General features: G+C 46.8%; 1 protein-coding gene across 1 annotated transcript in view; it reads left to right on the top strand.

Annotated features, from left to right (window-relative positions):
* The window catches only part of LOC114922280 (piezo-type mechanosensitive ion channel component 1-like), a 33997-nt gene extending 16550 nt beyond the window's left edge, over positions 1–17447 (top strand). Inside the window, exons 3-10 of the mRNA XM_029283227.1 lie at positions 7596–7718; positions 12839–12881; positions 13159–13321; positions 14605–14776; positions 15302–15518; positions 16527–16698; positions 16833–16916; positions 17295–17447. Coding sequence (XP_029139060.1) covers positions 7596–7718; positions 12839–12881; positions 13159–13321; positions 14605–14776; positions 15302–15518; positions 16527–16698; positions 16833–16916; positions 17295–17447 — 1127 coding nt within the window. The remainder of the gene's footprint in view (positions 1–7595; positions 7719–12838; positions 12882–13158; positions 13322–14604; positions 14777–15301; positions 15519–16526; positions 16699–16832; positions 16917–17294) is intronic.
* The last annotated feature ends 12 nt before the right edge of the window (positions 17448–17459 follow it).

The following is a 17459-nucleotide window of genomic DNA, read 5'->3' as shown; positions in this document are numbered from 1 at the left end:
AGGCGAGGATGCGTGCATTCACCCAGGCTGGCAAATCCTGGCCCTGCAGGCCGTTGTATCACCAGGACGTCTTGGTTGCAAAGGCACTTGGGAGCCCTCCCAGGGTGTAGCCAGCTTCTTCCAGCTCTTGTTTAATCAACCATCCTGCGGAAAAGAAAAACAGGCCTCTTGAACAAATATTTGTCTTCCACAGGGCTGGCAGGCAAGATGGATGAAGATCTGCCGGAGGGTTGGGGCAAACAACCCCAGCAGTTTTTCCATCCAAGGGAAAGGTTGCTGCAAACTCTTCCGCAGATTGTCAGGCTTTTAGTTCAGCTGAGTTGTTGGTTCCCTTCCAGTAGATTCCGCTGTCCCACAACACCCAAAAGCCCCCAGTTGTGTAACTTTATGGCTTTATGGCCAACCATGTGATATACGGAAAACTGGTGTCTCTGCACTTAAAAGACATTTTAAGGCCACTTAAAATCTGCCTGAGATAATCCGAGTTCTGGGACATGAAGCATTTGGCCGTCAAGGAGATTAGCTCACCATGTTTCTTCTGGTCCGGTTTCAGCTATTTAAGGCAGTATTTTTTTTTTTTTGCCCACACTTTTTCCCATCTTAGCTTTTTAAAAACAGACTGTAAAGTAATCTCTGCACCCAAGAATACAAAAAGAACCCTGTTAAAACCATTTGCACTTTAAATGTTTACGTTTTCCTGTTTTATTACTTTTTAACGCATTCAGTTAGGTAAAATTAAGACAAAAATACTTTTTTAGAGGAGGCACAGATCATGCTAACCATGGATTCTTCAACTGTGTCTTACCATGAAATCAGATTGGGTTAGATTTTAGCGGCAGTTGGAACCAAAACAAACCACAATATGCGATGCCCATTTCGGAAGCCAAACTTCATAAATTCTGCGAAGGCCTTCAGTGTTGTACAATCATTTGCTTCCCTGATTGCTGGGACTCGGCTGCAAAGAGGCTGGAAAAACTGTTCACTGATTTGGGAGGCCTGTGAAGTTTCATCCGTGTTAAGCCCCTTTGCACCTGGTCCTCGACTTACAACCACAATTTCTATTGCTAAGCGAGACACTTGCTGAAGTGAGTTTTGCCCCATTTTACGACCTTCCTTGCCACAGTTGTTAACCGAATCCAGCTTCCCCATTGACTTTGCTTGTCTGAGGTCGCAAAAGGGGATCACGTGACCCAAGGATGCTACGACCGTCATAAATATGAGCCAGTTGCCAAGAATCCGAATTTTGATCACGTGACCATGAGGATGCTACAATGGTCGTAAGCATGAAAAATGGTCATAAGTCACTTTTTTCAGTGCTGTTGTAACTTTGAACGGTCACTAAATGAACTGTTGTAAGCCGAGGACTGCCTGTATTCAGCTTTGCAAAGAAGTTCACAAAAACGGCTATTCCCGTGACTCAGTTGTACCTTTGCAGCAAACGAGAGGAACAAGATTTGGAAAGCGGCAGTTGCTTAGAGGTTCTCCTGCAGTCCAACTGGAATTACTCAGGGCAAAATACAGCAGCTTTCCTGGTGCTTGTGATCCCTCCCTCCATGGCTGCTGTAGGACTTGGCCATCCAGTGTTGTGTATTTTTCACAGCTTTTTGGATCTTCCTTCACTGGCGCCACCCCAGCATCAGCCTTCTTTCAGCCCTAGGCAAGGTCCATGTCGCCTTCTGTTCCTCTGCTCTGTCTCTGTCCTCCTCCCCCAGCAAATATATTTAGGCATATGGAGGGGGACAGAATGAGGTTCTTTGTTGTTTTCTCTCCTGTCCTTTCCAGCTGTCTCTTCTGAGGTGGGGTGGGGACATTAGTTTAAACCAGGAGTCTCCAAACTGGGCAACTTTGTGGACTTAAAGCTTGGCTGGCTGGGGAATTCTGGGAGTTGAAGTCCACAAAGTTGCCCAGTGGGGAGACCCCTGGTTTAAATTATAAATCAGCTTTATCTTCTCCGCTTTCATAGCTGCAGGCCGTGAGATGATTGAGCCCAGCCAAGAAGGAGTAATTAATCCAAATAATTAACCTGAAGGTTGGGTAGGTGATTGTCAGCTGAATAGCTGGAAGGAAGGAGGTGGTGAGGGGCAGGAAGGGGCTGGGGGAATGGCCTTTCTTTGCAGCCCAGAGCTATGGAGCCAATGAGGAAATAACAAATTGGTTAAGGAGGAATTATGGGGGAAACAGAAATTAAGATCCAGCCTAGGTGGTGTAACTTGTTCACACCCATATTTGGGGATTTGTCCCTATAGTCAGCATTACCCACTCTGACTGGCAGCATCTTCCAGGGTTTTAACCAAATTAAATGCCAATGCCGGAAACTCAACCTGCCCAACCAGTAAATTAGGGTTTGTTCTCAGGAAAATGCCATGGATAACAAAGGTTCCTCTTAACAAGTTAACGGCACTTTTTTTTAAAAAATTGGCCCATGACACTCACCGAACGGCATTGTTCAGAGCTGAGTCAAACACTGACAAGTACAGAAGAGCGTTACAGAGCGGAGGACTTCCATTGTTCATGAAACACAACCTTCTATTAAGTGTGTGCTGTTCTGTGACACTGCTGTCCCAGCCACAGAACAGTTGGCGGTGACCTCGTCCCCGGCGTATGAACCCCAGGAGGTAAATCGGAGAAGAAGCCCTTGGCTCCTTCCTGAGAAAGAGTAGAATCAGACCTCTTTCTAAATGTTAATGGAGGGATTTCAAGTTGGAGCTTGTCTTTTGCTCCCAGAGATTAAGCCATGCTGGCATCAGCTTCTGCTCATTGAAGACAACATTTCTTGAAAAGCCGGATGTTTTGCTTGTGTGTGTGTGTGTGTGTGCGCGCGCGTGCACTCCTTCAAGACAGTTTTGGCTCTTTGGAACTGTCGAGACAAGTCTGCACTGCTCTGGGTAACATGTTTGGAACTGGTTTGCCTTGCCTTCTTCTTGAGCTGAGAGACAATGACCTAGCTGGCTTCGTGCCTAAGGCAGGACTGGAACTCAGGGCTTCCTGGTTTGTGGCTGGGTGCCTTTAACTGTGACACCAACCTGGCCCTGCGCCACCACTTAGCATGCCATCAATTTTAAGGTGCCCCAGGACTCTGGTTTTCCTGATTCCAGTTGTAGCTGCACGTCTACTACGAAATAAATCATACTGTTTAATGAGACTTATTCTCAGTTGAGTACAGGTGTAGTATTAGGGTAATGAAAAAGCAGAGTACACAGCAGCTGCTCACGTGTGTGGTCTGTTAATGTCAGTGCTGAATTGTGTAAATGAAGCAATAATTTAGCAAGTATATATTCCACAACTAACCCACACACCTGGCTTCTCAAAACATGTAACACTGAAGATGTCACCTAGCCAGGTAGAGAAGTTTAGAGAATCCCCATAACCCGTCCTCCAGGCTTCTCTCCCATTGCTCCCATATCAGTTTATTTATTTATTTATTTATTTTATTGTTTATATTTATATCCCGCCCTTCTCCTTGCGGACTCAGGGCGGCTAACAACCAGATAAAAATACAAAATATCAAAACTACAGATTAAAACATAATTAAAAACAAATATTCATAATTGGTCTAGATAATTTAAAATTATGTTAAAACCCCCACTAAAAATTTTCCCCTAGGCCAGTCCTGCAAGCTGGAATAACCACGTCTTAAGGGCGCGGCGGAAGGAAGGGAGATCAGGGATCACCCTGATCTCTGGGGGTAGTTCATTCCAGAGGGTGGGAGCTCCCACAGAGAAGGCCCTCCCCCTTGGGGTCGCCAGCCGGCACTGTCTGGCCGACGGCACCCTGAGGAGACCCACTCTGTGGGACCGTACAGGCCGATGGGAGGTAATCTGCGGCAGAAGGCGGTCTCGAAGGTATCCAGGTCCGATGCCATGGAGCGCTTTAAAGATGATGGTCAGCACCTGGAAGCGCACCCGGAAGGCCACCGGCAGCCAATGCAGCTCGCGCAGCAGCGGTGTTACATGGGAGCGACGAGTCCCTCCCAACACCGCCCGCGCGGCCGCATTTTGGACTAGCTGGAGCCTCCGGGTGCTCCTCAAGGGGAGCCCCATGTAGAGAGCATTGCAGTAGTCCAGGCGGGAGGTGACAAGGGCATGAGTGACTNAAGACATTTTAAGGCCACTTAAAATCTGCCTGAGATAATCCGAGTTCTGGGACATGAAGCATTTGGCCGTCAAGGAGATTAGCTCACCATGTTTCTTCTGGTCCGGTTTCAGCTATTTAAGGCAGTATTTTTTTTTTTTTGCCCACACTTTTTCCCATCTTAGCTTTTTAAAAACAGACTGTAAAGTAATCTCTGCACCTAAGAATACAAAAAGAACCCTGTTAAAACCATTTGCACTTTAAATGTTTACATTTTCCTGTTTTATTACTTTTTAACGCATTCAGTTAGGTAAAATTAAGACAAAAATACTTTTTTAGAGGAGGCACAGATCATGCTAACCATGGATTCTTCAACTGTGTCTTACCATGAAATCAGATTGGGTTAGATTTTAGCGGCAGTTGGAACCAAAACAAACCACAATATGCGATGCCCATTTCGGAAGCCAAACTTCATAAATTCTGCAAAGGCCTTCAGTGTTGTACAATCATTTGCTTCCCTGATTGCTGGGACTCGGCTGCAAAGAGGCTGGAAAAACTGTTCACTGATTTGGGAGGCCTGTGAAGTTTCATCCGTGTTAAGCCCCTTTGCACCTGGTCCTCGACTTACAACCACAATTTCTATTGCTAAGCGAGACACTTGCTGAAGTGAGTTTTGCCCCATTTTACGACCTTCCTTGCCACAGTTGTTAACCGAATCCGGCTTCCCCATTGACTTTGCTTGTCTGAGGTCGCAAAAGGGGATCACGTGACCCAAGGATGCTACGACCGTCATAAATATGAGCCAGTTGCCAAGAATCCGAATTTTGATCACGTGACCATGAGGATGCTACGATGGTCGTAAGCATGAAAAATGGTCATAAGTCACTTTTTTCAGTGTTGTTGTAACTTTGAACGGTCACTAAATGAACTGTTGTAAGCCGAGGACTGCCTGTATTCAGCTTTGCAAAGAAGTTCACAAAAACGGCTATTCCTGTGACTCAGTTGTGCCTTTGGAGCAAACGAGAGGAACAAGATTTGGAAAGCGGCAGCTGCTTAGAGGTTCTCCTGCAGTCCAACTGGAATTACTCAGGGCAAAATACAGCAGCTTTCCTGGTGCTTGTGATCCCTCCCTCCATGGCTGCTGTAGGACTTGGCCATCCAGTGTTGTGTATTTTTCACAGCTTTTTGGATCGTCTTCCTTCACTGGCGCCACCCCAGCATCAGCCTTCTTTCAGCCCTAGGCAAGGTCCATGTCACCTTCTGTTCCTCTGCTCTGTCTCTGTCCTCCTCCCCCAGCAAATATATTTAGGCATATGGAGGGGGACAGAATGAGGTTCTTTGTTGTTTTCTCTCCTGTCCTTTCCAGCTGTCTCTTCTGAGGTGGGGTGGGGACATTAGTTTAAACCAGGAGTCTCCAAACTGGGCAACTTTGTGGACTTAAAGCTTGGCTGGCTGGGGAATTCTGGGAGTTGAAGTCCACAAAGTTGCCCAGTGGGGAGACCCCTGGTTTAAATTATAAATCAGCTTTATCTTCTCCGCTTTCATAGCTGCAGGCCGTGAGATGATTGAGCCCAGCCGAGAAGGAGTAATTAATCCAAATAATTAACCTGAAGGTTGGGTAGGTGATTGTCAGCTGAATAGCTGGAAGGAAGGAGGTGGTGAGGGGCAGGAAGGGGCTGGGGGAATGGCCTTTCTTTGCAGCCCAGAGCTACGGAGCCAAAGAGGAAATAACAAATTGGTTAAGGAGGAATTATGGGGGAAACAGAAATTAAGATCCAGCCTAGGTGGTGTAACTTGTTCACACCCATATTTGGGGATTTGTCCCTATAGTCAGCATTACCCACTCTGACTGGCAGCATCTTCCAGGGTTTTAACCAAACTAAATGCCAATGCCGGAAACTCAACCTGCCCAACCAGTAAATTAGGGTTTGTTCTCAGGAAAATGCCATGGATAACAAAGGTTCCTCTTAACAAGTTAACGGCACTTTTTAAAAAAAAATTGCCCCATGACACTCACCGAACGGCATTGTTCAGAGCTGAGTCAAACACTGACAAGTACAGAAGAGCGTTACAGAGCGGAGGACTTCCATTGTTCATGAAACACAACCTTCTATTAAGTGTGTGCTGTTCTGTGACACTGCTGTCCCAGCCACAGAACAGTTGGCGGTGACCTCGTCCCCGGCGTATGAACCCCAGGAGGTAAATCGGAGAAGAAGCCCTTTCTTGGCTCCTTCCTGAGAAAGAGTAGAATCAGACCTCTTTCTAAATGTTAATGGAGGGATTTCAAGTTAGAGCTTGTCTTTTGCTCCCGGAGATTAAGCCATGCTGGCATCAGCTTCTGCTCATTGAAGACAACATTTCTTGAAAAGCCGGATGTTTTGCTTGTGTGTGTGTGTGTGTGTGCGCGCGCGCGCACGCTCACGCTCCTTCAAGACAGTTTTGGCTCCTTGGAACTGTCGAGACAAGTCTGCACTGCTCTGGGTAACATGTTTGGAAGTGGTTTGCCTTGCCTTCTTCTTGAGCTGAGAGACAATGACCTAGCTGGCTTCGTGCCTAAGGCAGGACTGGAACTCAGGGCTTCCTGGTTTGTGGCTGGGTGCCTTTAACTGTGACACCAACCTGGCCCTGCGCCACCACTTAGCATGCCATCAATTTTAAGGTGCCCCAGGACTCTGGTTTTCCTGATTCCAGTTGTAGCTGCACGTCTACTACGAAATAAATCATACTGTTTAATGAGACTTATTCTCAGTTGAGTACAGGTGTAGTATTAGGGTAATGAAAAAGCAGAGTACACAGCAGCTGCACACGTGTGTGGTCTGTAAATGTCAGTGCTGAATTGTGTAAATGAAGCAATAATTTAGCAATTATATATTCCACAACTAACCCACACACCTGGCTTCTCAAAACATGTAACACTGAAGATGTCACCTAGCCAGGTAGAGAAGTTTAGAGAATCCCCATAACCCGTCCTCCAGGCTTCTCTCCCATTGCTCCCATATCAGTTAAATGCAAAGCTGAGTAAGGACAGCAGAGTAATAGTTAAAAGGTTCAGCTATTGCCAACTATAGCCCCAACATTTCCCCCAAACCTTGATTAAATTAGCTGCAGTTCTTCAAGTTGCAGTGAAACCTGGGTCTTGAGTGTTGTTGGTCTCCGGCTCTAGTGAGCCCCCGCAAGCATGGCCAGGAGTTAGGACGATGGAGAACGCAGCTCATCCACAACTAGAGGCTCTCTGGAGGGCTCTATGCATTGCTGCTCTGGGGACAGGAGCCAGTTTAGGTAATTGTGGGGCAAGGGGCTGAGGACGCTCATACTGTAGTTGTGTGGTAAAGAAGGTTGCTTTTTGGGCAGGCCGGTCCAGTTCAGGACTCGTCTTTTAGGTGATCTTAACCAAGCTACTTTTAACTCCTCTGAGCTTCTGGAGCAGGGGCGTAATTATCGGCTGTGTTGATAAGACTTGCATACAGTAGCCAAGGGCGAAGGGCTGAAGGTGCCTCACAAGGCTCCCATTTGGCATTCTGCAGGTCACACTGGACGCCTCCTCCGAGCTGTCTTAGGAACCAGCATCCTTTTCCTTCTCGCTCATTTGGTCTTCCAAATATGCCTTTACACTGTGCCCAGCCTGGACCAGCTCCTCGGAAGCAACTGTGAGTATCATGTCGCCTTCCTGTTTTGCAGAATCTCGACTCAGAGAGAAATGATGAGCAGAGCGGAAGACAGTTGTAATAAAAATGAAAAATAATGCAGTGGGAATTCGGTGATTGACAGACTATTGAGCACTCAAGGGGGGAGGGGAGGGGCAGGAGGGGATGCTTAATTCTTCCCAAGTATTGCTTTTCTTCCGATCATTAATTCTTTTCTCTACATTTGTTCTCCCAAATGGCTGTTTCCAGCCGCTTGCCAAAAGAGGAGGGGGTTTTGTTCTCCTGCAGTCCCCAAGCCTGTGTTTAATCCTGTCCAGGGGGAGGGCCAACCAAACTGGCTACAGATTAGCATTGACCTTTGAGAATATAAATATTGACCTGAAGCGGTAAAGCAGAGCTTGGAAAGCTGGATGGCGAGCCCAGGTGTGGCTAGATCGAAAGATCTGGGACCTGGTCCCGTTTGTTCCTCTGGCGATCTCTCCTTACCATGGGATCTGCTGTGGGGAGGGAGCCTCTTTTCTCACTTCACACGCTAGTATTTGACCTCCCCCCCCCAAACCTGGAAATGTTGCTGTCGTTTCCTCCTGACCTTCCCCATCCAGGTGGAAAATTCCGAGCCTTCTGTGATTTCTGCTCTTCAGAAATGGGGCCTCCTTGTCCCTGCTAAACTTCTGTTTGACACATGATTTTTTTAAAGATTCAAAATATTCCCAAAACATAACGTTGGTTTCCCAGAAATGTATGTTATGATTTTCCCTCTTGCTTTCCCTGCAATTTTCCATACATGGAACAAATTCCTTTATCTGCAGGGGATCTATATAAACTGTTCCCTTTGGCAGGGGAGCTTAACCCATAGCTGCACATTACCATGTTTGGAAGTGGGGTGGTGGTTTACTTGGGTCCTTTCACCGCCAGGCAAATGGAGCAGAAGCAAAGGTTTAGCAATCATTAGTGGGCCTTGTTCCCAGAGACTAGTGGGCTGGTGACCGATTCGGTTTAATTTTACTTTAGACCTTCCTAGGCTGCTCCACTTGGTTTCAATGGGTGCAGAATCCCACCAGCCGGAGCCAGAGGTCCCAGAGGGGATGGGAGAAATGCACAGTGGTGACTCCAGAGATCAGCCGGTGGTCCTCGGCCAGAGGCCCTGTGGAAGGAGCTACATCTGACCAAAACAGAGCAATGTTTTAAGATAAAGAGCCAAGCGAGAACATAATCAGAATCTATTGTCAATTGATTAAAAGTTTTTTTAAAAAACAGCTCTGCCAATAGATCTGGAAATATAGTCTTCCCCTCTGATTTTCAAAAGAAACCTCTGAGATAGCTTTCAGTTCACCTAGAACTCCATGGTCCCCTCTGCTATTCAGAAATTCTCAGCTCTGGTTCTGGAAAAGAATAGATGCAGGGAGCTTTAGATCCCCAGAGAAAGGATCTTTTATCTTAAACATTCAGTTTCACCTCCTGACTGTGGAAGCAGCCCAAGGTTGGATCCAATTCATCTTGCCTAAAGATGATAGAAACTGGATCCTGAATGGATTCATTTGCTGCCAATTGAAGGTGCTTGCTCAGAATTGCATTTGAGGTCAGAGCTGGTAGTTGACTTGGTACTACTACTACTACTACTACTACTACTACTACTACTATTATTATTATTATTATTATTGATCATCACACAGTCAGCCAGATGTTCAGACTAGATTTGGCATTTTGTCTACCTATCGAGTCCTTTTCCCAAGGACCTGGGATAGGCAGATGTGGATGTTTGATGTTATTACAGATATCGTCGCAGGATGGAAGCAGTTCCTAGTAAGGCTGCCTTTTGCAATTGACTAATGGCGAATTTGTCAATGCCAATGGTGTTCAAGTGGTGCTCCAGTTGTTTTGGGATTGCACCCAAGGCGCCTATGACTATTGGTACTACCCTTGCTTGCTTTTGCCACAGTCTTTCTATTTCTATTTGTAGGTCTTTGTATTTTGTTATCTTCTCCAGTTCTTTCTTGTCTATTCTGCTGTCTCCAGGCACTGCCACGTCCACTATCCAGACTTTTTTGTCTTATCGACAATTATTAAGTCCGGGGTGTTATATTGCAGGTGCTTGTCTGTTTGAATTCTGAAGTCCCAGAGCAGTTTAACTTTATCATTTTCTATGACTTTCTCTATTTTATGATCCCACCAGTTCTTGCTTACAGGCAAATGATATTTCTTGCAAATCTTCCAATGCACCATTGTTGCTGCTTTGTCATGCCGCTGCTTGTAGTCAGTCTGTGCGATCTTCTTGCAGCAGCTTACCAGGTAGTCCACTGTTTTTTCAGCGTGTTTGGATAGACGGCACTTACTGTCTGTTGCTGTCTTCTCAATTTTGACTTTATATGCATTTGTCCTTAAGGCTTGGTCTTGTGCTGCCAGAATTAGTCCCTCAATCTCTTTCTTCAATTTTCCTGCTCTTAGACATTGCCAGGTCTTATTATTATCTGCTTTCCCAGCTATTTTTTTAATGTACTGGCCATGTAGTGCTTTGTCTTCCCATGCCTCTATTCTGTTCTTCATTTGGTCTTTCTTGTAGGCCAGTTTGGTCTTTCCAGTAGTCAGTAAGCATTCTTGATATACTAATTTCAGTGCATCTTCATCACTGTCCTTCAGATATTCTTCCAAAGCTATTTTTTCTTCTTCAACCATCTGATGTACTTGCAGCATTCCACACCCACCTATTTGCCTTGGTAGATAAAGTCTGTCTATGTCACTGCATGGATGAAGGGCATGATTCATTGCCATTATTTTTCTGGTCTTCCTATCCATTGCTTTTAGTTCTGCTTGAGTCCAGTCCACTATTCTAGCTGTGTATCTAATGACTGGAATTTCCCAGGTGTTGATTGCCTTTATGGTATTTCCTCCATTGAGTTTGGACTTTAAGATCTTCTTCATTCTCTTGATGTATTCACCTCTAATCTTTTTCTTGACTTCAGTGTGCTTGATGTTGTCTGCTTGAAGGATACCCAAATATTTGTAGTAATCTTCCTCATCCAGACTCTTAATGTTATTTTCTTGGGGTATCTTGATTCGTTCAGTTTTCACTATTTTTCCTTGTTTGATAGTAAGTGTGGCACATTTGTCCAAGCCAAACTCCATTGCAATATCTTGGCTATATATACAGACAGTCTTGAGCAGCGATTCTATTTCAGATGATGTTTTTCCATACAGCTTCAGATCATCCATGTAAAGGAGGTGGGATAGTCTGGCAGATGTTTTTGATGTTTGATAGCCATGCCCTGACTTATTCAGTATTGTTGACAGAGGAAACAGTGCAATAACAAATAGTAATGGTGATAATGAATCTCCTTGAAATATTCCTCTCTTGATGTTAACCTCTCCCAGTCTCTTATCATTGATCTGCAACTGTGTCTTCCATTGTGCCATCGATCTTTGCACAAATTTTCTGATGTTTCTACTGACTCCTGTTATTTCTAGGCACTTGATTATCCAGTCATGTGGCAGAGAGTCAAATGCCTTTTTGTAGTCAATCCATGCCACATTCAGGTTGGACTTCCTTTTCTTGCAATTTTCCAAGATCATTTTGTCTATTAGGAGTTGATCTTTTGTTCCTCTGTTATTGGGGCGGTTTCCTTTCTGCTCTGGTGCAAAGAGATTGTTTTCAACTAGATGCTATTGTACTGCATCAGCTACCACACCAGTTAGCAATTTCAAAGTTGTTGGTAAGCAGGTAATTGGCCTGTAGTTGCCTGATGTTGCCCCTTTTGCTAGATTTTTCATTATTAGGTTTGTTTTCCCAGTTGTTAGCCACTTTTCAATTTCTCCTCCTTGTAGTATATTGTTGAACTGCTTGGCAATGAGTGGGTATACAACAATTAGATGTTTCAATCAAAACCCATGCAGTTCATCTTCACCTGGTACTGACCAATTTTTGATCTTCCTTGCTCTTTTTTCTATCATTTTTGTTGTTATTACTAGTTCTTTCATTTCACCTTCTGTTTTATTTGCATCCACCTCTTTTAACCAAGCCGCATCGTTGTATTTTTTTGGGTTATCCCATACCTGCTTCCAGAACTGCACTGTTTCTTCCTTGTCAGGTACTGACTGATTCATTGCACAAAGAGGTAACTACCTAACCATCTTTGTAAAGACTAACCTAACTTTAACCTCCAAGACGGATATTAAACGTTAAGCTCGAAGCATAGATGACTAAAAGGACCGATATCGACAATAAACGACGAAATAATAAAGGTCACGAAGGATGATCTTCCTTGTTTCTAAGTGGTATTTCTTGATTAGGTATTCTTTGGTCTTCTTGTTCTTCAGCTTCTTTTCTTTCATCTGTTCTAGCTTGCTTGCATGGGATCTTAATTTGCTGATCTTATATTCTAGCCTAACCTTCCATTTTTGTGGTGCATTGTTTGTTTGTTTTTCTTCTTTGTTGATTTTGCACCCCAGCTGTGCACCTGCAGCTGTGCTGTACATTAGTTGGTTTGTTTCTTGCAGTGAATTGGTGCTTATACTTGATATTGCAGTATTTGCATCTTTTAATGCTTGTGCTAGCTGTTTCTTTGGAACAAGCTTCAATGCAGGCAGCCTTATTCTGTTATTTTTGTGCTGTTCTAGATGCTCAGTTATTCTTTGTTTCAATTCTTTTATTTCTTTAGTTAGAGGGCTTTGTTCTTCCTGAGGAAGAGGTACCTGGTTTCCAAATGAGAACAGTTGTATATCTCTGCTGGATTCCTTCACTGCCAACTCCAATGGTTTGCCTCTCCATTCTGAATTACTTCGGGCAAGGCTTTGATTTCTTTGCCCTGGGTGAACCTTTGCAGTTCATCCAATTCTGTTTCTGTGAATACTTTATTTCGTATTATAAATCGGCGTTGATCTGCTAGTCCCTGTTCTGTTATTTCTGATTCTGGATGTTGTTCTTTCCAGAACTAGTGCATTCGTTTTAGATATCCTCTTCTTGTTGGACTTGATCTGTAATAACAGATCATTATTTCTTTGTTTATTTTATTATTTGTTTATATTGTTGTTGTTGTTGTTTTGTTGTTGTTTTGTTGTTGTTGTTGTTATTATTATTATTATTATTATTATTATTATTATTATTATTATTATTCTCCTTGTCTTCCCAGGCAGCACATGGGAAACTCTGGCTCAGCATATTGGGGTCACCAGGTAAGGACAAAGCGAAAAGGGTGGGCAGAGCTGCTTTTTCAAAGATGTCCACCATGTTGTCAGAGAGGGGATTCTGGAGCTCCCCATTATGCTCACCCTCATGATTATCACCCTCTTGGGCAGCTGGGGGGCAGGATTTGCCCTCCGGTTCATTACTTGCTTTGGGGCTGTCCCACCCATAGGCTGGCTCAACTGCTGCAGATGACCTTGTTTGAAGACACTGTGATCTCTTTCTCTCTCTCTCTCTCTCTCTCTCTCTCTCTCTCTCCCTCTCTAGGCTGGACCTAAAGGACATCCCCAATTCGGTGCGCTTAGTAGCCCCCGACCTGGGCATCCTGCTGGCCTCTGCCATCTGCCTTGGCATTTGCAGCCGCTTGCGGCCAGCAAGGGAGGTCATCACCTGGAGCCAGCAGTCTGAATCTCCCCTCCCCCCAGAACAGGTGAGCTTGGTGTGGATCTGCTGGCCTTCAATTCTCCAAGCTTCCTCTCTTCTTTGCAACTTTTCCCAGCCTGGGCTCATCCCAATGGATTGGATTACAACTCTCATCATCCTCAGCCCCCCCCCCCACGTATTGGCTGGGAGTAGGACCAGCTGTCCCGTTGCCCCATCTCCATAGGTGAGCCCAGCCAAAGGAAGGTGCACCCTGGATTTTTTTATGGCCTCTCCCTGTGCTCTGGGGGCATTTGCCCTTCTGACTTTCAGCTCTGCCCAAGTGGAACTGGGGCAATCTTAGAATCGATGCTTAAAATTTCTACGTTCTTCTCTTCTTTCCCCAAATCATCTCCGCTGCCTGTAAAACTGCTTGCAGTGAAACAGGATCTACAGTGCATCTCCTGCTATGCAGGGAAGGAAAATGTGTGCCTCCATTCCACCCTTCCGTGTTTGCAGGATTCCTCCACATGCGTCTCCTATTTCCCCTCCCTGTTTGGGGGGGAGTTACCAGCCATAATAGCTGGATTCCCCCAGAAAGGGGGGCGGGTTTCTCTGCTCAGGACATGTTTGGACAGTGGGCTGGCCTTGGAGCCAGGGGTCAAGGAGGCAGAGCCACATAACTTTGCAGGTCAGGATCCTCCACCCTGGAAAAATCGCAGTGGGCTTGGGAACCTGAGCCAGGCAGCCAAGCCAAACAGGCCGCTCTGTGTGGAACGAACTTGGCAAAGCACTTGTGGGAGATAAACAGGGCCAGGTGCTGGTCGGGCGAGGGAGGGGCCTTGTCCATCAGAGAGCACCAGCTGGACATCTCTCTTCCCCCCCCCTTTGTACTCTCAAACCATCCAGATTGGTAACAATAGCTTAAACTGGCCATGCCTTGATTTATAAACTGGGAGGCGGCTCAGTTTTGGATTTTCTACGGTGGCGTTATTCCATTTTTAAAATTGTGCCTCCAGTAGTGAAACTTTAGAGAAAGAAGGGTGCCCACATTGAAGGGAAGATGAGGGCACTTCCATTCTGCAGCTCAGGTTGCCACACTTGCCCCCAGATGGAGACACACACCCCCCCCCCCGTCGAATCAGTATTGAGCATTTCCTCCCCAGCCCCTTGAATTTCTCAGAGACCTGATCGGCTTTCCCAGAATGTTGCCGGGTTGCATTAAGCTGCTCCCCCACGAGGGGCAACTTGTTTTCTCCCTGTGGCAACGGCTCCCAGACCTCCATCGCAAAAGGGCGTTTGAGTCTCTCGTAGATGTGGAGTGACCTCTTGTGGCTTTTCCCTCTCCTTCAGGAAGAGGTGGCCATCGATGAGGGCCAGTCAGAGTCCCCCGGAGGGACTGACGCTCCGGCCCCAGACTCGCCAAGACGGCGGGCACAGTTGGCTGCTCGGCTCCGGGTAAAGGCTCACGGGCTCTTGATGGCGGTTGGAAAGATCTTGGCTGTTGTGTTAATTGCACTGGCAGGTAGGTGTGGAGGATTCTGTGGAGAGGGGATGACCCAGTTGTGCATTTCAGAAGAAGCTCCTACTCTGAGTAGCTGCACCTACTTGGAACCTTTTAGGCTTAAGTGTTAAGCTAGAAGTGGAGAGGAAGTTCTGTCCAATGCAACACATAGAAGAATATTGCCCAGTCATATTGAAGAACCCAACCTGGGTCTCTTACCTTGTTAATTAGAAGCTTCTCTTTTACGACTGTTTTAATTAGCCCCAGCAACAAAGACAGAATTCATTGCTAGCCCTACCCACCCCAATTCAATAGGAAGCAACCCTCCAGAACACATATACGGGAAACTTCCTTAATAGATCCCTTTCCTTGGTTTCCTCTACCTTCGAGAGCCGGTGGGGTTTTGGAATCTCTTGATGGTACCGTTACCCCAGCTACAAAGAACGGAATTTTCTTTTCCAAGGTCAGGAGTACGAGAGAAGTACGCCAGGTAATACGGTTCGTCGGAGATTTAGAGTCAGTCGGACGAAGAAGAAGAGAGAGAAGGTCCCATCACCTTGCCCTCGGCCTTCTCCAGTGTCTACTACCTGCTGTTTGTGGGCCTCATGACCTGGTGGGCCTGCCACTTCTCCATCAGCCACCTGGCCTTCAACGCTTTGTGCATCATGGTGGATGTCTTTGCTGGGGGCCACCTCATTTGCCTGTATGGCTACCAGACCCCCTTCATGCAGAAAATCCTTCCACCCACCGGCCTCTGGGCACGGTAAGTGGGGTGTCCTTTTCATTGCTCTGGAAGGATGCAGCATTTGGTGGCCTCACCCTGGAGGTAGACGCACCATCCCCAGAATTTAGTTCCTGGAAGATTTCCCTTCTGGTGGAGTGGCACTGTGGAGCAGCAAGAGTCAGCCTGCATGTCCATCCTCTTAATCTTTAAACATCCCTCTTAAAAGGGGGGTGAGGAGAGGGACTCTCCTCTTTATTGGTGTAGATGTTGATCTTCTGGATCTGCCGGGTGGCAAGTGGGGGATCTGAAGCGGTTCAGTCTTTCCCCAAAGAGTAGAAGGTCCTCCCATGGTCACATGCCAGGCAAAAGCTGGATTGGGATGTCCATCAGTTGTGAAGTTCCCTCCTGATCTTGATTCCACCTTTGACAGAAGAGGTGGTCTGGAAAAAACCAGGGCCCCCCCAGTTTTATTTCTCCCCCCAAGTCCCCTGAGTGGCCAAGAGAGCCTCCTTTCCTGACTTTGGGGGTTTGGCAGGGTCCTGCTGTTGATGCATTGGGGTCCTGTGAGCAGCCTGACTCCAGGCACCTCCCAGGTAAATAGACAAGAGGCACCTTTCCCTTTGAAGAGCAGCTCAGGATCAAATCTGCTGTGGACCTCCTGAACAGCTGCAGGTGTTTGCTACCCTTTGGGTTGAACATCCAAGTTTCCCATGTGAGGGTCTCTCAGAGCGGGAGGGGGCTTCCCTTCTTCTCCGCTGCAGTCTTAGTGGGAGCGTCTGAGGTTCTCCCAGCCTACCAGATGGAGACAGCCAAGAAGTTCGGTATGCCAGAACCCTCTTGAGGAACACAGAAGAGCGCGTGGCTTGAAAGGGAAAATGTGCTGATATGAGGCTCTGAACATTCACTTTCTTTGCATCCTGAAGACCCCGAGGTTTGGGTCCAGCCCCCCCCCCGAGGACTAAAGAGTAGTTGGAGAGCGACCAGAGGACTCTCAGTAATTGTATCTGCAGCCGGTCTGAATGCTGCTTTTCTCAATCCCTCCTGCAGACTCTTTGGGCTGAAGGCCATTATCCTCCCCGGAGGCTGTACCCAGCCCAACAAGCTGCTGCTGGACCTCAACCACCCCTGGCCCGTCTATGCCAATCCAGGCATCCTCCTGCTGCTCTCTTATGTTTTGGCTACCTTGGTGAAGCTGCGAAGGTTGCGCTCCTCTAAACAGGTGAGCCCTGAGTATCTCGGTGTGACGTTCGTCATCTCAGTAATTTGGTTACAGGAGGAGCGTCAGCACACCGGAAATAATCAGTCAGGTGACCTTCCTCCTCTCGCTCTTCCCTTTTAAACCACTGAAAACAGGGGGATTCCGAGTCTTCAGCCTCAGAGCTTCTGGAGCTGGAAAACCGGTCAAAGGACAAAGACCACCTGCCTGAAGATGCCAAGGTGAGGGGAGGGGGAGGGTTTTGCTCCAGTCCCCTTAGTCGGACAAGAGGCAGGTCAGGGAGCAGAGAGGACAGGCTGAGGCTACGGGGTGGGACTCCCTTTAGCACCAGCAAGGAAGCAGCTGGCACGAAGAGCAGGCTGGGTCCCTGGGAGCAGCAGAACACGATGGGGAGGACTGTACCGTCTTAGGCCGAAGGTCCAGATTGTGGCATAGCGTCATTCAAAAGGGAATCCAGCCAGAGGGGAGTGAACAGGGCTTGAACAGGGCTCCTTCCGGATGCATCTCTGATGCTTCCAGGCCTTTTGGAATGTATCTGAGTTTGGGCTGCTTTGGGTTTTCTCTGAGCCCTGCTAATTCACGTCGTGCAATGTTTGCAGCCGATGCTGGTCCAGGATCCTGAGGCTTCTGGGGCCGAGGACCTCACCGTGCATGAAGCCGAGGGAACCAGCCACGCAGGTGAAGCTTTGTATTACTGGGACAAGGAGGCTGCAGCAAGACTCCCCTGCAGTTGCTCTCCCCGCTGCCCTTAAATTGGGACGTTT

Source organism: Protobothrops mucrosquamatus, unplaced genomic scaffold (genome assembly GCF_001527695.2).
Source record: "Protobothrops mucrosquamatus isolate PMUCROS unplaced genomic scaffold, P.Mucros_1.0 scaffold41, whole genome shotgun sequence".
Lineage (NCBI taxonomy): Eukaryota > Metazoa > Chordata > Lepidosauria > Squamata > Viperidae > Protobothrops > Protobothrops mucrosquamatus.
This window is presented reverse-complemented; position numbering and strand designations above follow the sequence as displayed.